The 27,277-nt window shown below is 42.8% G+C and overlaps 1 protein-coding gene across 6 annotated transcripts in view; it reads left to right on the top strand.

Moving 5' to 3' along the window:
* Positions 1–27,277, top strand: part of SRGAP2 (SLIT-ROBO Rho GTPase activating protein 2) — a 203,326-nt gene that overhangs the window by 121,043 nt on the left and 55,006 nt on the right. For 4 of the 6 annotated variants that reach the window (XM_037884821.2, XM_043533697.1, XM_037884823.2 and 1 more), the window contains 4 exons: positions 9,182–9,244; positions 20,412–20,627; positions 21,474–21,602; positions 26,919–27,143. In XM_037884821.2, the coding sequence (XP_037740749.1) occupies positions 9,182–9,244; positions 20,412–20,627; positions 21,474–21,602; positions 26,919–27,143 (633 nt within the window). The remainder of the gene's footprint in view (positions 1–9,181; positions 9,245–20,411; positions 20,628–21,473; positions 21,603–26,918; positions 27,144–27,277) is intronic. The other 2 variants (XM_037884822.2, XM_043533698.1) reach the window with 1 other exon arrangement.

Genomic DNA, 27,277 nt, shown 5'->3' with positions numbered 1-27,277 from the left:
TTAGAGACTGCGGACTCAGATTCTAGTCTTAGCTCTGCCACTGACTGCTGTGATTTCAGGCAGTGGAGTAGAATCATCTGTCTTAGTGTTTATGTCCACCCATCACTGTTGTACCTGAGCACCTTCCACATAAACCCGTTGCAGCATGGACTTCATAGGATGGTTATTTTGAATCCAAGAGACTGTCTGTCTTGCTGTCCGATTGTAGCCATGTTGAAAAGGTATGTTACATTCAGGGCATAAAATGTTGACAGCATTCTTTAACACTTATTTACCACCACCCTAAATATTTTGAAGCTCAGGTTGTAATGTTCAGTGAAATGCAGAACAGCCAAGTAAGCATGATGTAGATCCCAAAAATGTCTTGATTAAATTAGATGGAGGCTGGGAGATGGAACAAAGAGAGCGTTGAAGCTGGTGCAGCATTCTGAGAATTAATGTTCCAGTTACGTGTGGCATCACCCTACAGGTTTGCCCCTGGTTCAGACACAGCCCCTTGTAACAAAAGATTGTGTGTATGCGCGCGCGTGTGTGTGTGAGTGCGTGCGCACTTGTGGCAACTCTCTTGGCTTACTTGTCCTGGACTGAAAAGGATGTTTGGGATGGGCAGCTTGAAAGGAAAATACTGATGTTGCAAGTCAAGAAAGCTGATGAGTCGCTCTTCTAATTTTGCTGAAATTATTTTTTTTTTCTGGTGGGTGCTGGTCGTCATTTCTCAAATACAAAGTGTGGGGGTGGCTTTTTTGTGCCCAGTCCCTTTTTCCTTCACATCCTCTCAGCAATGCATATCTTTACAGCAATACAGCTGAACCCATTGTGCTTGGCACCCCTTCTTCCCACTTCCTCACCGCCCGAGTATTCGGTGTACTTTTCATATAATGCCCTTTTCCAGGAAGAATGTAAATGCAGTTCACTGAAATAGGTGACCTCCCAGGTCGAGAAGACAGAACTCATTGTTTCTTCTGAATTAAGACTTGAATGTGGAAAAACACAGAATCTACCTGAAATGTCACTAAGCTAATTAGAGGGTGACATAGGCACTCTTGTTGGAGCTATTATTATAATTGGGCCTAAATATCCTAATGAGTTTCTAAGTTCTGCTTAAATTTTAGTTAAGGCTTCCTATAAGATTGGTTACAACTTCAGGCTTTTAAAACGGCAAGCATCTGGATAAAGCAAACATGGATTTAACTTGAAACCTTTCCATCCTATCCCCATCTCATACACTGTAGTCATAAATATTTTTGACCCCTGCACATCTGACTCTTTTCTTTGAGGTATAAGTATGGATTTTCAGCTTGATGGCTCTGATGATCATAAGTCTGCTGCACAATGGGATATCGTGTTAGAAATTCTCTTACGCTTTGCTTTCTACTGCAGGCATTGCTTTGTCCTTGGCTAATTGGATGTTAAATTCCTTCGTCCTTCAGCTGTCTGCTTTCTTTCCATCAAGAAAGTAAATGTTCATTGATCAGCAATGGCAACAGCATCACCTCATAACCTGTGAACTCAAACACCCAAGGCCAAAGGCATGCCTCTGTTTCCTGTTATGGGCTCAATATTGGGGTAACTGGGAGAAATTCTATCGCTAGTGTTAGATAGGAGGATCAGACTAGATGGATTTTATGGTCTCTTCTGCCCTTCAGATCTGTGAATCGTATTCTTGACTGTGTCCTTTTTGGGCCACCAAGATACAGCCCAGGTGCATTATTGTTGGACTCCTGTCGTGACTTCACTGAGGTAAACATTACCTCTGTTGGTTACGAGAGATTTGTTTCTGCCCACTCTGCTAATATTCAGCATCACAGAGACATTCTCTCCACAGTGAGCTCTACGCTTATATTTGCGCACATGTATATTCCCTGCACTTTGTACCATATAGTAGTACTGTACCTGCATGCGCAGCCTCTCATCCCAAAGGCTCCCAAGACCCTATAAAACTAACAATCAATTCACCCACCATTGAGAGGGCGCCAGCTCTGGGAAGGCAAGTGGCAGCTGTTTAATAGCACGTGGGAAGTGAAAAGTTAGCCAACTGGAAATGCATCCTGCCTCCCTAAACTTTCCCTCTAATTACCCAGGTTGGACGTTTGACAACTGCCTCTATTCCTCTGGAAAGTGCCATGGGATCTTTTAATAACCACAAGTGGTCAGCGCTAAGTCTCATCTGAAAGAGGGCACCTCCAGTAGCACAGCACTCACTAACGTTAGGCTGGAGCATTGCCTCCGTGCTGGGAAGGAAGAGCACCTGACACTGGATTGCCAATACCATGTTCTGTAACACCTGGCTTTTTCTTTTTTCTTTGGGGGCGGGGCAGGGCGGAGGAAGGGGATCTCATAACCAGGTTTCTGCCTGCTTAGTGGTGAAGCCTGAAGATATCAACAACTGGAGAGACTGAGAACTCCTCTCACCGGTCTTTTCATCCATATCCCTGCATCATGTTCAGGAGGTGCCTTGAATTAGCAAAGCTTCTCAGCTGGTGTCGTCAGTCTGTTAATGTGGTGAGGTTTGGGTCAGTGGTCTCTGATCTAGACGCACTCCCAGTGGCTAGACCCTAGAATGCCAGTAATGATCTCTCTCTGCTTCAGGTCCCTCATCTTTTAAAGCATTCACTCAGCAATTTTTGCCATTGCCTGAGGCATTTCCTTTCGTCCTTGCCGTGCTGTGACTGCTCTATTTCCTGCAGTACATTGTTTTTCCCTCTCCACTTCACAAGTACAGCCAGCTTCTAGGTCAACTCTTTCAACTCCATTCCCTCAGCCTTATGCAGTGGAAATTGTACTGAGAGTAGCATTACATTAGGATTGCCACATTGCACAGTTCCTGAAATGTTTCTTGTTTTCACAACACTGATTTTTCTTATCTTCATTTCCATGCTACTTGTTCCAATCCCGTTAAGTGTGCCGTTTCTTCCTTCAGAGCTCATTTGCAGGGCTAGAATTTTATTTGGTCTTCTGTTTCTTCTACCCTCTTCTCCTTCACCCTGAACTTGCATCCCCAGGATGTTCCGGCTCAGGTGGAGCTTGGGCTCTCAAGCCCCCCCGATCCTCTGTGTTTGAGAGCCAGAGCTCCAGCCTGATCTGGAAGATCCACATTGCTAATTTATCACACTAGCTTGAACCCTGCTAGTGCAGGTCTGTCTGCCTGACCCTCGCTCCTAGCTGTACTCCAGACATATGCTTGGTGGCTTCTACCTCTTCTTAATTAGTTGCTTCAACAATTTGTCCAATGAATGAGCAGTTTTCTTCAATAAATAAACAATAAGAAAAGAATTGGCTGAAAGGAAGATGGCTGGGCCAGTTAAGGCAATTTAACCAACACACTGGTGGTAAAGCTCTTTCAGTGTGAAAAGATCAGTGTTCGGGGCACTTAGAACAGAACCAGCCATTCGGTTTCATTAATAATCCTTAACATTAAGAAGAAGGCGGTCATAAAATCCTTACGAGCCTATAGCTGCAGAGATGGCAGCATCTCCAGCTTTCCTTGGCTCCTAGTGATTTGAAGGAATGTGGGGAATATTATTGCACAGTGCCTTGGGGATTGCAAATCATTGATCCTTCTTTCTTTCTTTTTTTTTCCCCTTTCACTTACAAGGCTAGCACTTGAAAAGTAGAATAGTTGTCTTTTGTCATGGCTCTAGCTGAAAGTGTATTTTCTTAGCAGTCCATCTGGCCACCCAGGGATGGAGTTGGTGGTGGTGGTGGTGAGACTGGAACACATGAAAATCCAAACCATCTGAACTCAGCTTTCAGACAGCTCTGCTTGTTTTGGTTTAAGAATATTTTTATTAGGCTCACAAGTGAATAATGTAAATTATTTTCACGTAAGTACATTATATGCCAAGACACGGATTAGGTCACGGGTCATAGTGAGAACGTTTAAAAGTTTACATATGTCAAAATGAAGGAATGGAACAAAATAATAATAATAGTTAGATTTTAAGCAAGAGGAGAAGTTTGACACAGTAGATGGCCTCCTAAACCTGCTTCTTTTTCATAAAAAGTCTCCCCCTAGGATTTTCATATGGTATTAATCACTATAGTATCTACAGCGAAAGACTGTGTCCAAGTACTTCGTCATTTTTTTAATACCTAAAACTTCCCTCAACTTGGCACATACTCTGTGTGTGATCTCAGTGACCAAGTATTTGCCCAATTTCAGAAACACTGTATGCTCCTTGCAGTGTTAAAATAGAAGATACAGCAGAATGATTTACAGTTAGACGACACGGTCTCCTCCCTCTTTCCCTGTATATCAGTATCAGTCCTAGTAATTTGGGCTATACGTTTGACCACGAAATCGAGGTCCAGGTAAGTGTATACTATTTTGGGGGGGCGGCGCGGAGAAGGGGAGCAATTAAAAATAAGGTAGTGTGGGTAAATTTCGGAGTTTTCACTATAAAAATGTTGAACTTGTGTGAGCTGCTTGACCTCTGTGGATATGATAAACTTTTTTGTTGAATCTTGTGGAGCATGTAGGGTCAGTCAGACCAGTAATGAAGTTCCACAGACCCACACCTGTTAGAGCTTGAATCTAATAGCTCCCATGCAAGGAACATGAGAAGTCCACTCATGAAGCTATCAGACATCTACATTCAAGGAGAGGAATAAGGGAATTAGTAAATCTAAGATGCCTGTTTCTGATCCCCAAGACTGTGAATGTAGCAACTGGGTAGGAGTCTCATTGAGTGGAGGACTGGGGGGAAGAGGTCCAGTTCATGTCGAAACATTCAGAAGAAAGGAAGTGTGAGGTCAGTGCTCAGTGTGTTTTTGTTTATAACTCTTAACGTTTTACGACCCTATTTTAAAGGTGGTGGGGTGGGAGAGAACTGTGTGTGTTCTCCCTAAGAAATGTTGAGTGACGCATTTCCAAACCTTCATAACTTAATGTTTTTAGCATTTTCATAGGAAAAAAGAAAAGGAGTACTTGTGGCACCTTAGAGACTAACAAATTTATTTGAGCATAAGCTTTTGTCCGATGAAGTGAGCTGTAGCTCACGAAAGCTTATGCTCAAATTTGTTAGTCTCTAAGGTGCCACAAGTCCTCCTTTTCTTTCTGCAACTACAGACTAACACGGCTGCTACTCTGAAACCTGTTATAGGAAAAAGACTCTCTGTATTTTAATGTCCTATAAAAGAGAGATTATAGCACTGTGTAGAAGCAGTTATAGATGAGGTCCCTGCTCAAGAGAGCTTACAGTCTAGTGATGGTTTTTAAAACGATTTCAAGTCCTCCTTGAAGCGTGGCCTTTGTGTAAAAATGCAAGTAAAGTCATGAGTGTCTTCCTCCCTATCCCCTAACTTAAATATGGCCAAACAGGTTGCTCCTTTCCTGGTGGTGGGAAATGTGAAAATTGCTCCGAGGCTTCCAACTTTTGTATGCCGATCTGCAGCTGAAATATAAACCCCCTAGAAAATTGGATTCTGTATTAAAAAGGCTGGTACAATTTTATCTGTAGAGACATGAATGGTGCTGCTTTAAAACCTAGTGAATGGGAAAAAAATCTGGATGAAATAACCTCTTGCCACATGTTGAAATAGATTGAATCACCTGTTAATTAAAATAAAAGCAGAATCAATTATTAGTTGCATGTACTGTGGGCATGGCTGGCTTATGAATGAGTATGGTGGTAGTGGAGAGATAGAGGCATTGTCCTTTTACTCCATTTACTCCTGCCTCCACAAAATACGATCTGGATGTGCTTCATTTTAAAACCCTTGGAAGCGAAAGGGTTCAGTGTGGCTTAGCTCCCCTCCTGTGTCTCTGAATGATCACAGCTTTTACATTACAGATGGAAGAATTAAAGTGTTAAGGATTAGGCTCGGAGTGCTAAAACTGCATTTCAGAGATTGCTGCTGCTTTTAATACTGATATGTTAGAGGAGCACAGCTCTGCAAGAACGCTGGTCCCCAGGAGACCACCGCCGCAGCCTGAAAGGATGCGTGGCCTAAAGGGACAACTACTACTGATGATCCTTTGCAGGTTAAAATCCTGCTGGGAAAGTCTTTTTGATTTGGCTGGGTTATAAGTACCAGGGCTACTGTTAAGCTCCGAATCTAGACCATTTCAGGCAACAAATAGGATGTCAAAAATTAAAATAAAAAGACTTTGCCCACAGGAAATTTATTTTCTTCCCTTCAGTGTCCTGAGCTGTTTAGAATGATGACTCATTCTTTTCCATGAAGCTTAAAGAAAAGAGATGTTTTGTCTGATAACGTACAAAGGCAGCTCTGTTTGTTCTTTGCCTTTACTCCGCCCCCTTCTTTGGAATGCAGTTCATAGGATTGCCAGGAATTAATTGCTTTATCAGAGGGGTGTTACTAGGTTTCATATGGCAAATTGTCCTCTGGTTAGGTTTTCATTGGAGGAAATTTCCCCCTTGAAATCCACAGCTTCCTTATAATGTGGTCTGTGGGGACTAATGACAGTTGACTACATGGTTTTGTTTTGTTTTGTTTTTTTTTAAAGAACCGCATGTAAGGGCACTCTGGATCAGAAAGTCACAGTTGCAGTACCTTTTTGGAAAGCACGATGGTCTCGGATACCTGTTATGATTAACTGCCTCTGTGTCAGCATCACTTGGAGTTTCCGAAGGCCCCTTGTATTTTAAACAGCATAAAATTTCACATTGGTTATCAAACAGTCCTGTACTCCACAGGGAGCTGGACTTAAAGCAGTAAGTCAAAATCGCTTCAGCAGCCTGTTCAAATAAACAGGGATAATGGATGAGACATTTCTTCTCCGAGTCGTCAGCAGCAAGAAAGGAAACATCTGTCTGGGCTGAATTGTAGCTGTACTGGCTTCATTCTTTCAAGTGCCGTGGGCTGAGTTATGTCAAGTGTACGCTTGTGCAAATATTCCAGCCAGTTGTATAACAGAGCTTTCTGTTGCTCTCGCACGCTCTTGCTGTAGAAAAAGTTGCTCAGGCTATTGGAGAGCCAGTGAGTGGAGGGAAGAGGAAGATATGCTTTTCAGTGGATGCATGAGGCAGGGATGGTGTATGGGTGGGGGGGTACATGCATAAACACACGGAGAATCCAGAAAATTTTAAGCAGTCTGACTATACACTTGTTGAATGTGCTTTTTGGTGTATCTAAAGGCCTCAGTTTCTTATTCAAGCTTTTCGGGTTGCAGCGGGAATAAATTGCCACTTCTTGACCACCTGTTTTAGACTCCGATCCTGTTTGTATTGAAGTTGAGGGGAAAGTTTCCTTTGAACTCAAAGGGAGCAGACGCAGTCGGTTAGCATGTGCACAAATGTCTAGTGCAAGAAGACTTAACGTGCCCACGTATCCTCTTTTAGTGACGTGAATATATGTAGGTGGTTCATTTGAAAACGTATAATACAGAGACGAGGCTCCAGCCTGCTGAGTGCAAGGTTTTGAAGTGTGCAGGTCTGCCCACACGAATGTGCAAAATTACTATCGTATGTAGGCACCGTTTGAAAACTGGACATTTGCCACTCTGTAATGATCGCAATAGCACAGGCTATTTTTGGTAGTCACGTAGCCTGCCCGGTTACCCTGGATTCTGATATAATTGCAACACTATCTTTAAAAACCCAGGTAGCCAAACACTAAACATTTGGTCGCTGCCTTGGCTGTAGCAATGGGTGAAGAGTAAGCTTTGATCTCTTACCTAGGTGAGTTGTGAACGTTGACAGTTGGAAGGCAGGGGGATGAAATGCCCTTTTAAATGAAGCTGAGATGCTCATGCTCTTTGTTCGTTCCTGTATTCCAGTGTTTAGCTACAGCCGAGAGTTTGACAGTGCAGCACTTCTATATGGCAGCTTCATCCAATCACAAGCCAGGAATACCTGCCTGATGTCACCTGCCAAGGAATCAAAATACCCAAATCTTTTTTTTTTTTTTTTTTAAGTTGACACTTGGCTGCTGGCTAGTTGGAACCTTGACAACTAATCAGGCCTCGTTGCAGCTCCCATTTATTTTTCGTGAGTTGTATTGCCTGGGCTACAACGGAGCACCTCACTCGTACCAACTGCCCCTTGCTAGGGAGTGATGTGTGCTGATACAATTAAAATTGTATTGTAGTACTTGCAGTTTAAAAATAGCCGATGGTGTTGTCTGCCGGAGTAAATCCCATGTCTGGCTTTATAATTTGAGGTGGGAATTGGGGGAGTTGACTGCAGAGTTCATAAATAGAGTGGGTGGGGTTTCCTTTTTTATATCTTGGCATTACCACTGCATTCAAAAATAAAGGTCTAAGTAAGTGGGTTTTGTACATGCTTCCTCGTGCAGTGGCTGCAAGCTGTGGCCGGTCAAAACATAACCACTTTCCTGGGTTTGGTTTTATTCACAAAAGGCATGTAGACAGGCAGACCTCCCTCCCTCCCTCCCTCCCTCCCTAACTGGGGTTCATCTCCAAGAATGCTTATCCCCCACCCAAGATCCTCCCTTTCCAGAGAGCCATTTCCACCTTGTGTCCAGGTGCAGGTACCCATTGTCTCAAAGAGTCAGCCAGTGAGTTAAAAGGAGGTTTGGCACCTTGATGTGTCTCACCGACCTGTAATACTTGTCAAATCCCTTCTGAGCTCCCCCATTTGGTATATAATTGACATTCTCTGTATTGGCACCAACTACTGATGCTGCACTCTGTGACCTATGGAACTTTAAGGATAGCAAGGAGGAGAATAGGGCACTGAAGTAAGTGTGTGTGAGAGAGCAAGGGCTACCACACAGGACTGTGAACTTCAGATACAGCTATAGGCTGCTGCTTTTCCAGCCTATAGCGCTGGGTTTTGTTAAGAAGTTAACACACTTGGTCTTTAACTGGACATGAATCTTTATGGAGACTTAGGGGTACACGCCCGACTGTTGACTCCTCTGGCAGTCACCGAAGTGCTCATTGACACCACACAGCGTAAGCGTTCCCAGCCTGGCATTATTTGTCTCTCCGAGTGGGGCTTCTCTTTGTGGTAGCTGAGAGAGCCATTGAAAAATGAGCATTCAGCTAAAACATGCCTTCTTTCTGTTTCATGTTGTTTCCCTGACTGTATGCATAACATTTCATGGTATTAAAGTTGTTTGTGTAATTTGACTGTAACTGTGTCTGAGCTGAGTGGTTAAATGGTGCCTAACTGGGTCTAGATTAACAACTGCGTGTGGCATGTTCATGTCCTCCAACTGTCCCTAATGGCTCTCCGGTTCTCTTTTGTTGTAGAGTAAAGAAGTCGGATTGCAGCTCCAGGAAGACTTGATGAAGGTCCTGAATGAGCTATACACGGTAAATCAGACTTCCTTCATGAGTTCTTTTCATGCATAAGGAAAGAAGTGTTTGGCTTCTGCCTGCCTGCCTTCCTGCTGTTACAGCTGTTGTAAAGGAGACTAACCCCTAGGGCTGACGCATGTTTACGATCTAAGTGATTTGAAGCCTCGTGTGTTCACCAGTCTATACTGTAACATTAATTTTATTTTCACTCCATCTTTATCCTCAGGCTGTATCTCTGTCTGATCTGTTGTTGCCAAAGAATGTTGCACAGAAAGTATCATGTTTTGAGATACATTTTTGGTTGTGTACATGTTTCAATACTGTGGTTGCAAGCTTTAAATTTCTACAGCAAACCCAACACAACTGGCCCCATTCTCTCCAAACTGGGATGTAGTGCCTAATGTGACAGATCAGACTTCACCGTACAACTCTACCTTTCCCCCTACTTGAGGATTTATTGTAGATTTTCATATTTGGTTTGTTTTTTGGATCCTGATTTCAGCAAGGTTTGTCAGCCGTGGGTTGGGGAGGAAGGGGATTTGAATTCCTGAATATGCCTAATATTACTATTAGACTCAGCATTTGGTTTCAGACAAAGCTCTGTACAGGACCCCCTCTCCGGGGATGAAACTCTGAGACAGCTGAGTTGTAGCCTTTTTTCCTGAGGATGAAACAGTCTGTTGAAAATATGTTTTGCTTCTGTTTGAGATACCTGGAATGAGGTGTCTCCATGCACAGGATTTTTATGCACTTATTTTTAAGAAAACCTCTCCCACAAATTTTTCTCATATTTTTATTGTATCATTATAAAAAAGTATCAAAAATACGCAGGTAATCTCTAAATGCAACTGTAGGTTATCTAACTTCTCTAGTACAAAGCATAGTAACCTTGACAGTAAGCGAAGTCTGACGTCCTTCGTCCCAGAAAACTAGATAATTCTCAGTACCCTAAGATGTGTTTTACCCTATTAATTTTAAAGAACACACATTTTGTGTGCTACAATTAGCTAGCCCAGGAGAATAGGGATCCTAATTTTGGGTGTACCATATATTTATATAGCACTCATCCTATTCTCTGGCTGCTGCATAAAAAGTTAAAAGCAGGATAACCCATAATTCAAAAGGCCATCAACAGGCATCCCCTTCCTCACCATAGCATTGTCTCACAGCTGCTTAACATACTTTCCTTCTGTAATTATTTATTATAAAATATGCTTCTCATCCCAGCATACTCCAGTGATGTCCCCAAATCTGCACTTTGGTGGACAAAGGCTGGAGGAGAAGCTTTGCGATGACGTGGACACTGTACCACTAACCCATTCCTCTTGACCAGGAAATAGTTGTCCACTTCACAACATGCAGCCTTTGGGCTGTTTCTCAGCATTCGTTTAGGCGAGGACTATGACGGGCGCAGCAGGGAGGCTGAGGTTTTCAAATGAGATGTTTTGGCAGAGCCATGTGGGTAAGCTGCTTCTGTTGCCAACCAACACTATATTCAGCTTTCAGCGAGTTGCCTGTATTTTTTAGCATTCATGATGATGTGGAACCAGTCTGCAAAATCTGGTTCTGTGTCCACCTCTGTTCCCTTTCTCCACCTCCGACACACAGACTTCTGCCAACCTATAGTGCTGTAAATTAGGGCAGCCCTTTCCTTAGCCTTGGGATAACAATTGAGCCCTGCCGAAAGGTTGTGGTACATCAGTTAGGGTACATATACAGTAGAACCTCAGAGTTACCAACGGATGGGTCAACCACACACTTCATTTGGAACCCGAAGTATGCAATCAGGCAGGAGCAGAGACGAGAAGCCGGCTGGGGGGAAGCAAATACAGTGCTGTACTGTTAAATGTAAACCAGTAAAACAATAATGGGGGAAAGTTTTTGAAAAAAAGATTTGACAAGGTAAGGAAACTGTTTCTGTGCTTGTTTCATTGAAATTAGGATGGTTAAAACCAGCATTTTTCTTCCGCATAGTAAAGTTTCAAAGCTGTATTAAGTCAATGTTCAGTTGTGGACTTCTCAAAGAACAACCATAACGTTTTGTTCAGAGTTTCGAGCAACTTGCATTCCCGAGGTGTTCGTAACTCTGAGGTTCTTCTGTACGCTTGGGGGGAAGCCACAGCAGTGACTCTCAGAGCTCAGGGCTATGGACTCAGGCTTGTGCTACGGTGCTAAAAATAGCAATGCAGACGTTCCCACTCAGGCTGGAGTTTGGCTCTGAAAGCCGGGTGGGGGTGGGTTTCAGAGCACCAGCCCAAGTGGAAACACCTACACGGCACTATTTAGCACTGTAGCACGAGCCCTAGTCTGACCGGGCCTCTGAGACTCACAGCTGTGGCTCTTTTTTGAACGTATGTTACCACAGAAGGTCAAGTGTATTGCTCATCTTGTCCTAGAAGTAGAAATCGGAGTGTTTCCTGTTGTCACGGCTCCAAGTATTGAATTCTTTTTCAAGTAAAGAGTAGTTGAGGAGAAAACTGTAGGGTTGGGGATGGCTTAAAAATACTGGATACTGGTAGAACCTCCAGCAATGCAGGTCAGATGGTGGCTGATGGGTAACTGCTGTTCTGGCGAAGTATTTCAGTGCTGACCGTGATCTTGCCATTAAAACCTGACCGCGGGTATTGTTCCCTTCTTGGTAGCTGTAGTTGTTTGTAATTGGGATTTGGTGTGATTCAATTCAAAAAGTCAGGGCAAGGAGATAAGATTTGTGGAGTTAAACACAGAAATGTCCTTTGAGCGAAGCAGTTAAATAAATAATTTGTTCTGGGACATGAAACTCAGATGACTCAATTTGTTGGAATCCAAAACTGGATAGTGGTCAAAGTTGATAATACTGTGCAATGTCTACTCACAGCCAGACTCCTCCAAGAGTCCAGGGGAAAACCGAAGCAATCCCAAGAAGTGGAGCATTTTCGGAAACTCCAAATGTGTCTTCCTTTTTTATGAATACTAACTTTGAAATTGGAATGCCCTTGGGAGAATCCATTTAAAGTCCGCATGGGACAGCCCTTCTCTTAGGCCTTGCTTGGTTGGAGGCATCCCAGTACAGTCAAGTACTGGCTGCTATTAGGCAGGGGTGGTGTCACACAGTTCACAATTCAAAGCTGTGGCCAACCTGAGGATTAGCTCCCAACCAATCTGACGCCCCCTCCTTGGGTTTCTTGGCCCAGGGTCTCGCACTGTATCTCTCTGGAGTCAGGTTACTCCCTCTTCATCACTCAGGGTGTTCCATCCGGCCAAGTCACTGTAGTCCTCCCCTTCTGGGGGAATCAAAGTCCCACTGGACACTCCAGCAGTCTTCTGATCCACTACCCAGTATATGCCACTTGCCCAGCTGCTAGTAGGGGAACCTGGGTCCTTCCATTACTCAGCCCAGGGATCCTATGCCCAGCAACCATCATCTGCTCAAGCTCCAGTCTTATTGCTGTTTCCCCGGGTTCTTTCCTGCCTCTCTTCCTTACCTTCAGGCCCTCCTCTGTATTGCTCTTGGAGCTTCCTGTGCTCCTTGTAGCTGTTTCATCCCCTGTCGCGTTCTTGCCAGAGTCTGCATTCCAAGGCAGGATCTCAGGGCTTACTCCTGCCCTAAACTCCTCCTGACCTATTGCCAACTCCCCTCCTCTCTAGGGAGTGACAGTAGAGTTCTTCCCTTCAGCCTTCTCTTACCACCAACTTCCTTCCTTTATGCCGAGCCCAGCTCCTCCTGAAGCTGGGTTTCATCAGGTGTTGGGCCGTATCAGCCCTGACTCTCCCACGTGCAGCCTGTCACAAGGGTAATTGTCCCTTTTTACCTCGGCAGGCTTTGTATGGGATAGACACCCCATCGTAGGGGCGTAAGTATTAAATGAGGCTCCCTGGCAACTTTGGAAAGTCTTACCACAGATTTTCATCCTACTACCAGAATCTTTGCTTTTCTCTCACAGTGCAGACATTTTCTTCCTAACACCTTTACATTTCCCATCGAGAGCCCCGTTCTGCCTCGATAGTTTCCCATGTTTCATTTTGTTGTTGTTTTAAACTCTCTTTATTTAGGAAGTTATAACAGGTTTACAAATCCTAGCCATGTAAATATCAGAGACAATGCAATTATTATCACAACAGTGAGCTTTTGTTTAAAGAAACATTATACAGCAATGACAGGTTTCAGTGTAGCAGCCGTGTTAGTCTGTATCCGCAAAAAGAAAAGGAGGACTTGTGGCACCTTAGAGACTAACCAATTTATTTGAGCATAAGCTTTCATGAGCTGCAGCTCACTTCATCAGATGCATTCATTGATTATACAGCAATGTAATTACTGGATCTCTCTAACAGGGTATTACCATGTTACAGAGTAGCATCTTCACACTACCCAGGCCGTGTCATTTCTAGTGGTTTTATTAAAATTCGTGAATTTTCTGATTACACATTTAACAGATCAGCCGTGTCTGTCAAATGTTGATAGTCCAGGAAAAGAATGGACGGGTGTTTTGGGTTTTTGCTGGTAAAGGTAATTGAAGTATTAAATAGAGAATAACCGACTATATAAGTACCTATTTGTCCTTCGTCTCGTTCGCTGGGTATGTAAGTGGTGAATCACTTTTTCCGTAACAACCACCTCACCTTTTTTAACCATTTCTCTGGGATTAAACAGATTATCAGTATCTGAGCAGCTACTAGCAGGTGAGATTGAGATTAACCTTTTTTTTTTTTCCCTCGTCTGACCATTTCCTCTCAGAAGCCCTAGGAGGTTTTACCTAAGGATCATTTGGTAACAAATATCCAATAATGTGTGATATTCGGTTAAAATTACATCCCAGTACTCTTCAATGACTGGACTTCTCCACCCCATATACATAAAATCTTCTCATTAACCACAATTTCTCCAGCATTTCTCCCCCATTCCATCTTTATATAATTTTCAACCTGATGGGTCTGAGGTACTATTGAAACAGTATCTTAAAGAAAATTGTTTTCATTGTGCTACAGATTGAGGTTGCTGGTCCTCTTTCTCTCCTCTCCATCCCCCCCTCCCCCCCCCCATCAAACTCCATTTTTGTGGGTTAACTTGTCCATCCAGGTCCTTTTTCCAGCAGTTTCGCCATTTCTCGATGATGATTCAGTGCTGTGTTGAGGTCATTCTGATTGCTGCTCCCAGTTCCCAAAGCTCCTGCCTTAATTTGTGCCTGCTACCAGGTGCAGAGGCATTTCAAAAGGAGGGAAAATGAGGGATAACACAACATTTAAAAGAACCCAAAATACCCTCTTAAATACTTCAGGGCATCTTGTGCGTGTGTCAGACAGGCACAGTGATTGTATGTGGCTGACTTGAAGAAAAATAACCTTGCTGTAGAAAAGAGCTGTGTAATTTCAGTGGAACGGGCCACCAGGTACATGTGGTCCTCCTGTGTTCCAGAAAAATAAGTGACACCAGGAAGACAGCCACCATCTGTCCTTTCCGTTCTGCAGTGTATCCAGCACAAACTCAAAGGAAGAGGCATTGCCTGGGGAAGGAGAAGAAATATGTTCATAAAGCTCACATGCTGTTCTGGGGCTTTCCTTCTCGTGCAACTGAATGAAATACGTTGGCTGTTGATTAAATCTGTCCTTTCATCATCTGTTGGTGAATTGCTTCTATTTTAGAAGCATGCCTTGCAAACATTTTTTCTGTGGGGTTGTTGCACGGAACACCTTGGTTTTTTGCCTAATGATCTGGGTTACTGATAACGTGGTATAAATTCTTTCCCTTACCCCTCTTCTCCTGAAAAGACCCTTCAGGAATGTGTTTGAAAGTCAGGACACATTGACCCTCGGGTGGAGCTTGGGTATTAACCGCTAACATTACAGTAGGGAGGGGTGTTTCTCTGAAATTACATATACCAGCAAAACCCCAAAGGAGGGAGTTCAGCATTGGAGTGTTAAAGCCAAATATTTGGGCTAATCTTTGAGAAAGCAGTAGAGTTCAGGAAGGGAAGAAAAAAGAGAATTCAGCACATGCCAGAGCTCTTGGTGCTGGAACAGTTAGAATGGCATTTTTAGTACTGTACCACAGAAACACAGCTGCTGATGCATGACAATTTTGATATTATACTGGCCTGATAACTTAGTGGTTTCGCTCTGCGTTGCCATGCAGTAGAGTGAGTGTTTTTGGTTTATCTCACCCCTGCGCTCGGTTGGGAGCAGTTAGTATCACTGAATCAGCAAGTTTATCCCTGGGGAAGACATTTTATATTGCTTAAAGGCAACTCCAAGCCATGACGGTGGAGTAGCAGGGTGGTAGAATTCGTAGGCATTCCATGCAGATTTTTCTAACCGTGGTTGCATGACATAGTCTTAAATGGTGTTAGATGTCCAGCATTGCTTTGTGCAGCAGGGGTATTTGCAGGCTTTTCTTGTTGATGGCAGCGGAGTTACGCTAAGAATAAACGTGGCTCTATAAATTCTGAAATCAGGTCACGTCGTCTGGTTTGCCTGCCATAGGAATGGCCTCTCATTTGCTGGCTCAATCTAGGCTTCATTTGTGTTTTTCTCTCTCCTATATTATGTATGGGTAAAGGCTCCTACGGCAGAAGAGGTACCTGTCTCCAGACGCTTGTCTCCAAGTATTTTGATTAACTTAAATTGCACTAAGCGTACACGGCACTTCAGATGATAAGATGATGACCCAGAGAAACTTACGTACCAGTATATGCATGTTCAGGACGCCAGTTTCTCACAAGTCCATTGAGCCAGGTATTGAAGGAAGTTATCTTAAAGCACTCACCATTGGAAAAATCCTTTGTCAGTTTTCCCTAAGCACCCCAATGATAAACATTTTATTAGCGCATGAATAACCTTTGCAGCCCTGGCAGAGACTGGAAATTCATTCATTCTTTTTAAAATTTCAGATCATCCCTTTGCTGAAGCTTCTTTTCAAATTACAAAGAGCAATCCCCACCCCAACCATATTATAAAGTAGCTCTCTTTCTAAGTGGATCAAACTTAATCACCAGCCATTCAAGTTTCTTGTTGTTTCTGCCACAAAATAACATGCCACTAGCAAAATGAGTGAACGAGAAGGTTAACTTCTTAGCTCCAGATGCACATCTGATACTGCTCTATTGATTCGAGTGAGGTTGTGCCCATTTGTACTGGGGCTGAATTTGGTTTAGGATGTTGACTGATGGGGCAAGAGAGAGCAGTTGTAGTTTGGACTTCCAGAAATGCCTTTGCATATGAACTGCTCTTGATACTGTCTGCCTACCAGACAGCAATCACTGCCAATTTCAATAAATCAGAACAAACTCACTGCCCCGTTTCCTTTAGGTTTCATCTATTCATGGAAATTAGAGATGGCAAATACTCGGGGTGTGGGAGGGGGGGAAGTGAGAGAGAGAGAACAGGATTCTATAGATCGTTCATTCGAAATGGTGTATTATTCAGTTCTATTGCAATTGCCTTTTCTCTAGTGTAACTGCCCTTATTAAGTAACTTTTATGAGAATCAGTGGACTAACCTTGAAAAAACAGCTTGTCTAAACTGGCTGTAAGGAAGTTTCTGATCAGCTGCCCAGTTTGCAGAAGTGATGAGCAACAGTCTCGAAACTAGATGAATCATTCATTGGGATTCACAGATTTCATGCAATCATGTGCAAATGAATTCTTTGAGTCCATTGACATAAGCAGCACTTGTGGGTGCTAAATTAATCAGGCCTGAAATGTTTTATATAAACTTAAAACATCTAATGAGACCAGTTGATTCTCTCTCAGAGCAAACGAGGAGAGTTTTATGTTCAGTCTAGTTTTAAGTTCAGCCATATCACTGTTTATCCCATTAATTTTGTGGCCAAATGTCACAGTTCAGGTGCAGCACTGACAAATATGGGGCTTAGGTTATTATATGAAATCAGTGCCTCACCTTAATATTTGAGTCTGTAGTTTATGGTTGTATCCTGTGAGATTGGTGGTCTTGCCTATTACAGATGAAATATTAAGTAACTTCAGGGTTAGCAGATTGTCACCAGCAATATTGTGCTCGGAGATCCTGCTGATCTGCAGCAATCATAGCTCTGAAAATTCACATCCTTTCAGTCTACCTGATACATGCCATCCCCGTCTGGTTACCTGCAGATTAGCAGCCACACGAGTTGGGAAAGTGGATGATGTAGCAATTGCATCCTCAGTCTAAGGTCTTGTACACCAGCCTTAGGAATTTACTGTCCAAGACAATTGATGCCCATTTACTTGATTCTGCTTTTTAATTTCCTGGTGCAGATTTTGCTAAACTAAATATTTTACCAGTCTTTTGACTTCCCACTTCTTAAAAGTTTCTGAATCTTTCACACGTTTTGTAAATATATTGTTACCTTTAAGACTGGTCAGTAAGACGACTGATGCTTAATTTAAGAATTCTTCATTTTCAATACCATGAAGCAAATTCACAATGCAAACATGAAGTGGAAAAAACCCTGTGAATCTCTGGCATATGCTTTCGGGAATCTATTTTATTTAAATTGTTCCCTAGAATTTTATGTCCTGGTCCTGCTGTAATATTAATCTGTTCTTTGGCTGTGGTGTTGACCCTAGCTGGCTATAGTGCGTCAGCATTGACCCCATTGCCAAACATGGAGCAGGTACTGAGGCATTGTCAGCAGGATTTCATTAAAATTGGGTTTTTATTAATTTTTCTTGCTCCCTGCCAGCTCCCTTTCCAGTGATAGAGGAAAATAGACTTCTGTGCAGTTTACAGCTGCTATAAATGTCTGCTTTCTAGTCTAGGCATATGTTGTAGAGAGTCTGTCTGTAAATTATTCAGAAGGTCTTTCTTAATACTGACACTGTTCACATGCTCTTTCATGTTTAAGTTTAACTTCTCTCGGTAACTGAGAACCTTCGCTGATCTTTGAGTGAGGATAGAGCCTACATCTCATTTAAAGTGAAATTGTTAAAGTTCAGACTAAGGTGAAATGGGCATAATGGCTTTGCATCTTAAAACCAAATGGCTTCCAAAGGGAATTGGGCTGAAGTCAGGACTGCAATATTGGGCCCTGTACTCGGATAACCTTTACTGGCCACTTATCAGCCTATTATCATCAGTGCCTATTTTCACCCTAATTGAGGATGGATAAATCAGTTCAGATGTCATGTCCTTTTTCTTCTCTTCTCCTGGTTTACACAAAACTAGATCTAGGTGTTCTCTGAAACTAAAATATGTTGTGGTCTCCTCCCCCATCTTCTTAGTTCCCATATTCATTGTGCACTTCTAGGTTCCAACTCTCTCAAAAGACACTCTCCTTAGGAGACTTGCAAAAGCTCAGGTTGTGGATCCAAGAGGTTTCAGATATGTATCTGAACTGACTGAGGTTTGCCCATCAGGACTTTGCATGCACAGACCTTGTATCTCACTTGGAAACCTTTTGAGGGATGAAGGTCCCATTGATGCATAATTCTAATTTTAACTACAAGAGGACCACAAAGATTAAGGTGTTCTAAAAGCCTATAGCACCATGTTCTTCCTTTTTGTCATTGCTAAAGAACATCAGTACAAATTATTTTCCAAGACTAGAAGCCTCCGGGCCAATTGAGCTTCTGTATGAAATATGAATAAAGGCGCCTCTAATTACATTAAAGATGCATATTCATATCCCACTATCCAAATGATAACATGCCAGTGTGGCACTGGCAAAGCATCAAATCAGAGACTTGTGTCTCTCTCCTCTGCGTCTTCAGATGTCCTTGGAATAATGTATAAAACCTGGAATTTGAGTTTGAGTAGCTAGAGTTTAGAGTGACCTTTTTATCAGTAATATTTTATACAAATGTTTCTCTTTACACTACTCTCCTTAAAATGCAGCTGTTCACTTAAAGCACTTTCCCCTCTGAACCTGACAGTGCATCTCTCCCTAGAGCCCATTGTGTTCTCGCACCATCCTTTCCTACTGGATCCCTCAAAAAGGACCTCAGCAAGCAGTGTTGTGCTGTTTGTCACTCAGCAGAGAGTACAAAGGGACTGATTGTGGGCCTCAAACACTATGGGAGTGAACACTTCAAGGAAAATACATGTATATGATGATTATCCAATGTGGTACAGCCCTCCTCAGTTATGTTAAGGGAATCAGCTGGTCCTTATTAGTTTTTTGGTATTTAAAAAAAAAAAGAAAAACAACCTCAAGTTGTGATTAAATATGGATCTCCGGCTGATCCAGAGAAGTGACAGGCAACGGCCAGTGGGAGCAAGCCACTGATTTACACAGGGCTGCGTGAGATTTGTGAATTCCCAGTGACTGATTTCATTTACTTTTGAGGCTATAGCTCAAAACTTTTGAGAACCAAGCGGATGACCAAAACTTACCGTGCAACTAATTTAGGGAAATAGGTTGTGTGGTCGTCCCACCCCAGGTTAGTCCATTGGCTTCCACTAAAAGGATCTTAGTGAGACATTATGGAAAAAAGCAATCCAAATCAGAGCTGAATAATAACCCAGTTTGACTGCAGAAATACTCTGAGAACCCCAGTTTCATACATACACATGCTTTGTCCCTGTTCTGTGGTAGGATGTTTTTGTCAGCATTAGAACTTGCCCAGTTTGCGTTTTCTTTCTACCAGAAACTATTACCCATCAACTGCTTGCTAACAAAATACCCTTTCTAAGATATAATGTGGTGGCTTGCATGAAATAAAATATTGTGATCTATAGAGCCATGATTGTCGGACAATGAAGCATATTTCTTTTATCGATAATGGGTAGCTGTTTTGAAACCAGTTTCAGTAAGGAACTTTTACCTTTTACTTTTTGCCTTTTATTTTGAAGGGTACTTTGGCCATCTTGAAGTAATATTTGTGATCTGCAGGATGACATCCATTTGTTTTAAAGATAAAACCACTGTTTGATTTCCCCGCCCACTCCCAGTGAATAAACTCTCTAAGCACTTAGGGCCTAGTCTATACTGGGGATTTGTCCCAGTTTCAGCAGTCAGTGGCCAGCCACTGGAGTGCAGAAACCTGGAGTAGATAGCTAAAGGCAAAGGTTTGCACAGGTGCAGCTCTTTTTCCAGTTTCATTAGTGCAGGTATATTGGAGGCTGAAACGGAGGTAAAATTCCATGTTGAGAAGGTGTATGTAAAATCTGTGAGCATCTAGTGTGTTTGTCTTTGGGCACAACAAGCTCATCCTTCTCAGAGCATACAAAGCCATGCTGCTATGTGACTGCTCAATGATGTCTCTTGCAGGTGATGAAGACTTACCACATGTACAATGCTGACAGCATCAGCGCTCAGAGCAAGCTGAAAGAGGCAGAAAAACAGGAAGAGAAACAGATTGGGAAGTCGGTGAAGCAAGAGGACAAACAGACTCCACGCTCCCCTGACTCAACTTCCAACGTTAGGTTTGAAGAGAAACATGTCCGACGGAGCTCAGTCAAGAAAATTGAGAAAATGAAGGAGAAGGTAAATGAGCAGTGGCACTGAGGAAATAAATGGTGTCAGGAGGAGAGCTTTGTAGTTATTGACCAGAGTGACTGCTGAGAAGTTTCCTGTTAGTGATACTTAAATTCAAAACACTACGTTATAATGTAGGGTTAAGGATGCAGTGTTAGGAAATGCAAAGGTTAGCATTGTCATTAACTTGGCTGGATAGCACAGCAGCCATATTTTGTAATTATCTTCATTATGCATAGATGCTGCAGAGCCCAAGCCTCTTTACTTGGAGAGAGGTGAGGCTAGAAGGTAAAGAATATCTTCCTTAAAATTGCTACTGGGCAGATTATTGCTTTCTCTTCAATGTCAATGGGGTAGTAAGATGTGGGGCCAGATCATTAGCAGCTGATGTTGCAGCAGCTTAGGGTCTGGCCCATGGTATCTGGAGGCACACAAGCAAACATGGGCGATGTTAATCCTTCGCTCTTTCCTTAAGAAGATCCACATACTCTAGCAATCAAATTAAGTAGCCCAGAGGACTTGCAGGTCTGGAGGTGGACTGAAATGACATCTTGTTTTTACGTCACCTTACAACCTTGTAAAACCATCTAAGACTTCACCCCCTCCGCTCCCTCTTCGTTTGTGGGTTGTTTGCAGGTAAAGCCCTCAATTCAGGGTTGTCTGATTAACACTCTGTGTTGATCTAAATTAAGCCTTGGAATCTTGTTAGATGAAATTAGTTCCCAAACGAAGAGAAGTGAGCAATGAGATGAGAGGTGTAATTGTTCTGAGGGCACAGTTTGTTCTGCCACCAAGAACTTTTTTTTTTCTTTTCTTTTCTTTTCTTTTTTTAAATCAACTTTCATTTCTTTTCAGCGTCAAGCAAAATATACTGAAAATAAACTGAAGGCCATTAAGGCGAGAAATGAGTACCTGCTGGCTCTGGAAGCCACCAATGCGTCTGTGTTCAAGTATTACATCCACGACCTGTCTGATCTCATTGATGTAAGTGTGCTGCGACTTGGGTGCCTGTATTGAATGTCGTTCTCATTAACCCCATTGTATGCATCTCCTTCTTTAACCCCTTTTGTGCTAGCATCCTTTGTAGCCCCTCTGCAATGATGGCCTGCAATGTTGTCTGCCTGAAGTGCTGAGCAGGCTCTGATCGCTGTACGTTGGGGAAATGTACCAGCTACAATAGTCAGTAGTGAAGTGGTTAGGGAGGCTTTTCTTCAAGAGTTGCTTGGCAAAGGGAGTGTTAAGAAGAAGGGAAGTTTGTACAGTAGGCACAGAGTATAGAAATCTTTATAAAGAGAGGGAATGCTTCATCTGTTTCAGATTTTATACATACTGTTTTAAGCAAATCCCCAAGATTATAATTGAAAGAGACAGGTTTTTCTAAAAAAGGAAAGTGTGTTTGTAAAACCATAAAACAATTGGCAGAAGGACTCAAAGGCAGACGTAGCTCCCAAAACTGCTTTTAACTCATTTTTTTTGAAATTGTCTAACTTTCAAATTTATGGTGTCGCTTTATAGAAGGTTCAGTGAGATATGTGGAGAGCCATTCTCCTGTATCCAGGACCTCCCGCTGATTCAAATCCACCCAGGTCTACAGATTTGTGTTAGACCAGTTCCCAGTGGCAAGGTGTATGTATCACCAATAGTCCTGCTAATTCCCACCCCTAGCTCAATGGTAGTCTCAGCAAAGGGGTGAAGAATGAAATTGTCTATGGAAAGAGAACTCTCCTGTTCCCTGGAAGAGTCCTGTCAAGCTTGGGGTTGGGGCAGATGATCATAAAGCAGCATGTACGGGTAGATACCCTGCAACTGCCTATGTGGTACACGTTCTGCTGCTCAGTAGGAGACCTCAGTCTCCAGGAGTGGCAATTTAGCATGTGTCTCTTAGCGCTAAGTTTGTTTTATTAAAGGTATAAACTGAATAAATAACAGCTACTTTTATCATCTCTACCCTAACAGTCACGCTTGCTGGAAACTCACAAAAGCCACTTTGGGAGTTTGAGATGATCCAGGGCTTGTCTTCCCGTATGGCACTACAGTGGTGCAGCTGCAGCAAAGATGGTCTTACACCGACGGGAGAGCTGCTCCCGTTGGTGTAATTAATCTTCCTCGTGGCGAGGCGGTAGCTGTCAGTGCTGTCTATACGGGGGAAGGTCAGGTTGATCTAACTACTTCGCTCAGGGGTGTGGATTTTTCACACCCCTGAGTGATGTAGTGTAGACCTGGTCCCAATCTTTCAGAGTTAGTGTTGATGGACATTTTCCTCTAGCATGTGAGTGCCCCCCCACCTCACAGGCATGAGCTGCATTGAATTAGTTCTGCTCATCAAGTCATTGATTGCTGTTGGTCCCACTTGGTTCCATTTCTCGATGGCAACCATAATATTTCCTTGTAATTGAGGTTAAAACCATCTGTGCTGAGCCCTGGGGGAAGTTGTTTGGAGGAAGCTAAGTGGGTGGGTGCAGAGGATGAGGTGGGATTTGAACAAGAGAATTAATTTCTCATCTCTGATCACTCTCCACTGGTCATTATTCAGCCAGCTGTAAAGTCAGATGAGCCATGCTCACTGCTGCAAGGTTCAAGTATTTGAGATTCTTACTGCTCTTTCCTCTGCAGATCAAGACTCTCTATACAAAGACCTTTTAAAATGTTTTATTTGGAGGTGCAACTGTAACTATTAAAAGGAGGGCTGTCCTGCTGTGTGATGCATCATGGCAATGCTGTTGTATCTGTGGGACATCCAGCGTTTCCACTATAACCCCTGTCTTTTTAGGGGATTGTACCTGACACATTAAAAAAAAAATAAAAATGGACTTGGATTTTTATGACAGCTTCTTGGCTTTATAGAAAATTACTACTTTCTGGATGTTTCTTCTACAGCCTAGATGTTCTAAAGGAGGTTAAGGGAGTTGGACACCCAGTTCCCATTGAAGTCCAATGGGATTTGAAGACCTAATTCTCTTAAATTCCTTTTGAAACTTCCAGTTCTAGTTCATAACAAATTCCTGTAAAGCACTCAGCCAACAAACTGCCAGTTCTTAATATGCTTCCAATGAGGTATGTGTCTTGAAAAATCACACAGAACCCACTTATATTTCCTTGATAAATCCTTAACTCTTCTTTAACCACCAAGGAGATCCCAAGGAGTTTCTAGCAGTTTAGCCGGCAGGATTTGTCTCACTAAAAGTGCTCTGGCTGCTCTGCTGGCACAGCTGTCTCCAGACTATACGCAGATGCCAGGAAGAACAAAAGTTTCAGCAGTGGTTAATTTTTTTACCATTCCTTGATAAACATAGTAGGTCACATGGCTACAGCTCAGGCCATGTTCATGCACAGTGACATAGTTAACCCTTTAGCCGCTTGATTAACTGTGTAAAGTGCATACTTAAGTGCGTATAGAGCATTTATCTGTAGATCCCCCCAAATGCATTACAAGGACTGGGTAAGCACTATCAGCTCCATTTTTTCAGAGAGGGAAACAGTCACACAGGTGAAGGGACTTGATGATTCATGCAGTGAATCAGTGACAAAGCTGGAAATAGAGCGAAGTACTCCCAGTCTAACAATGACTCTTTGTAAATTGCAACTGTTAATAAGACACTTTACCATTGGTAGGTTTAAGCCCTGTTGAGGTGTAATTGAGGGTCTGATTTAAATACACACAGGATTTGAAAACCAACCCTGAAACACCTACAATATCCTCAATGGAAATAGTGGTGAGTTAAGAAGAGTGTGTTGTCCCAGACATTGGTCAGTGATTCTGTTTCCCGACTCTGGTGACTGAGGCAGATCCTTATGTTAATGAAATTATTGCACTAATGGAGAAGTTGATCTTGAGAGAAGTCTGGTTTGAGCTGCCTTTGAGACCCTTCAGCAATCTGTATTTTTTCTCAAAAAAGCCTGTGAACCACTAAGGCTGAAAAAGAAATGGAGTCGGGTTGTGTGAGTGCATGTGTCTGACAGCCTGCTTTTAGGGTGGCTTTGAAATCCTGGGAATAACCAGATTTCTGCTGTCTCAATAAGAGCTTGAGCTTTCCCTTTCCTTTTCCCTTGCATCCCACCCCAAAATAACACAAGCTCCCTCCATTTTCCTCCCCTCCCCCCAAAAAGAAACAAACTTGAGTTTTAAAACAGTTATTTTCCTCGACTTTGTATTCTGGGTTTGTTTAAAGGCTACTTGCTGGCAAAGGGTTAATCAGCTGTCGTGTTGAGAAATGAATTTGGATGAGCTATCATTAAATTCTTATAAAAAATTGATTTCCTTGGAGAATGCTTCCATCAAACATTTATATAACCCAGAAAAGGCCAGTGAGACTGACACACTTATAAATATGATATGCTGGACGCTTTAAAATGTTAGTGACAGAGAGGGCTGAAAATGTTCTCTGCCACTAGCTTCTGTAAAGAAAAGCTGAAAGAAGTTGCTGTCTTAATCTGATCTTCCTGGTTTCTCCTGGAGGTGGGCTATGAAATATTAAACCTTATTTCACTCTCCAATCTCATGAATGAATCCTTTTGACATAAGCTCAGCCCTCCTCTTAAATGCACATGTACCTTGGTGTAATTTGAAAAATGGGCACCAACACTGGAGATGAACTTGTCAGTGTGTCTAGGTTCTGTGGTAGATTGACCCACATTTTAAGCAAAATGAGCATCAGTCTCTGTAAACAGTCTGAGCAGATCCTCCTCATGGGACTGTTGGTCCAGCTGAATCTGACATCTCTCAAATTTTGCTGCATGGGACATGGAATTTTAATGTGCCTGAAGAGCAGCAATAGCTTGAATGGCTCTTTACCAGAGAGTGTCCCCGCACGTGCAAATTTTCCATCCACCAGCTTTTGTTTTCGATCTTGGGGTTTTTGTTCTTCCTGATTGAATTTAATGTCCTTTAATTCTCTGTCTCCAGTTAAGCCAGCGACTGCTGTTCCTTTACAAGAGCTCCACACCTGCTACAGTCCATTGGCACAGTACCCGGGCATGTAGTAGCATTCTGTGGCAGAAGTCTTGTAAAAAGCAGGGGAGGGGCAGGGTCTGGGTGCCTTTTTCTCTTTTTGAAGGCATTTACTTACAATAGGACAATGATGAGACCCAAATGATGGAGGAGGAGGAGATGCTGTGATTTTTGCTTACAGAGCAGCATAGCAATCAAGCAGATGGGCTCTTGCTTGTTGCATATTATCCTCGCATATTTAATCTTGCTTGCGGTTCCTGGAAGATGGACATTTCTCTAGCTCTATTTATTAGATATCTGTAAAATTCAGGCTTTCTGATCAAGTAATGAAAAGAGCGTCTCTTCCTTTTGAAATATTAGGAGTTGGCTGTGGAAGCTGGGTGCAGATGAGGCTGCCTGATTGGCTTTCAGTGATGTCATGCTAATGTTAGTAATATCCAGTAAATGCTTGACTATGACCTTTTTACCTGAAGTTTTTGTTCACTTTGTCTCACCCTAGCAATGAAACCATCCCAGCCATGCATTTTGAGGGGCACTATTCCCCTTCTAGCACAGCAGAAGTCATTTGGCCTTTGTCTCATAGTTACCCAGGGTAAGCTTATGACGGCCAGAAATGCGACGAATTGGTCCTCTGAGCCAGGTGGCACTTAAATGTGGTGTTACCCTCTTATTTGCCCAGGTATTGATTTGAGCAGCTAAATGCAAAATTTGGACGTCCTCTATCTATGAAAACTGGGCTTCCTGGTACTGTTAGGAATACCTCTGTGGAAAGCGTATTAAGATGAGCCCCTGAAAGTAGCAGTTGTAATGTGTGTCCTGATCAGTTGTCTGGATGCTCAGCTGACACCAGCCTATCGCTCCTCCAAGATCAATGTGAAAAATAGTGCTCAGTAGAGTTAGAATACTTGCATAGAGTGCCCTTTGTCCAAGGATTTTAGACTGCTTCCAGTAGCAGCCACTTGGCTCTGTGAGCTAGGTAAGGGGTATATATGAATCCACTATTGAAATCCTCCATTTCTTAACAGCACACAGCGACACTCCATCACAATTTAGGAGAGTCGATGAGGGCTAATGTATCCAGTTGAAACTGTAGGGGGATGTTAGGGAGGCAGTCTGTAATACCCGAGTTGGAATTTATTGACTGTCTTGTGTTTAACAGCCCTCCTCTTTCTTAGAGATCTCATGATCCATTGTGTATCAGTGGTCAAGACCTCTGCTTTGGGTGTGAGATAAGTGTCCATCATAAGAGTACCACTTAGTACCCATGGTTTGCTATCTGCTATGCTTGTCCCTGACCAGGGACCATTTAGTTTTAGCCTTTTTATTCACGTGGCATGGTGTCTGTTTTCCAGCAGTGCTGTGACCTGGGCTACCATGCCAGCCTCAACAGAGCTCTCAGGACATTCCTGTCTGCAGAGCTGAACTTGGAACAGTCAAAGCACGAGGGCCTGGATGCCATTGAGAATGCAGTGGAGAACTTGGATGCCAACAGTGACAAGCAGCGCCTCATGGAGATGTACAACAACGTCTTCTGCCCGCCCATGAAGTTTGAGTTTCAGCCCCACATGGGTGACATGGTCAGTTTATCTGCCTCTGCTCCAGCTCTGTAAACATGCACAGAAATCTCTATCCTGCTGAGTTACATTGAAAGGATTAGATCTATAGTAAACCACAACTTCCCTGCTGTTTGGAGCTCAGGAATGTGTACTGT

Source organism: Chelonia mydas, chromosome 21, assembly GCF_015237465.2.
Source record: "Chelonia mydas isolate rCheMyd1 chromosome 21, rCheMyd1.pri.v2, whole genome shotgun sequence".
Classification (NCBI taxonomy): domain Eukaryota; kingdom Metazoa; phylum Chordata; order Testudines; family Cheloniidae; genus Chelonia; species Chelonia mydas.
This window is presented reverse-complemented; position numbering and strand designations above follow the sequence as displayed.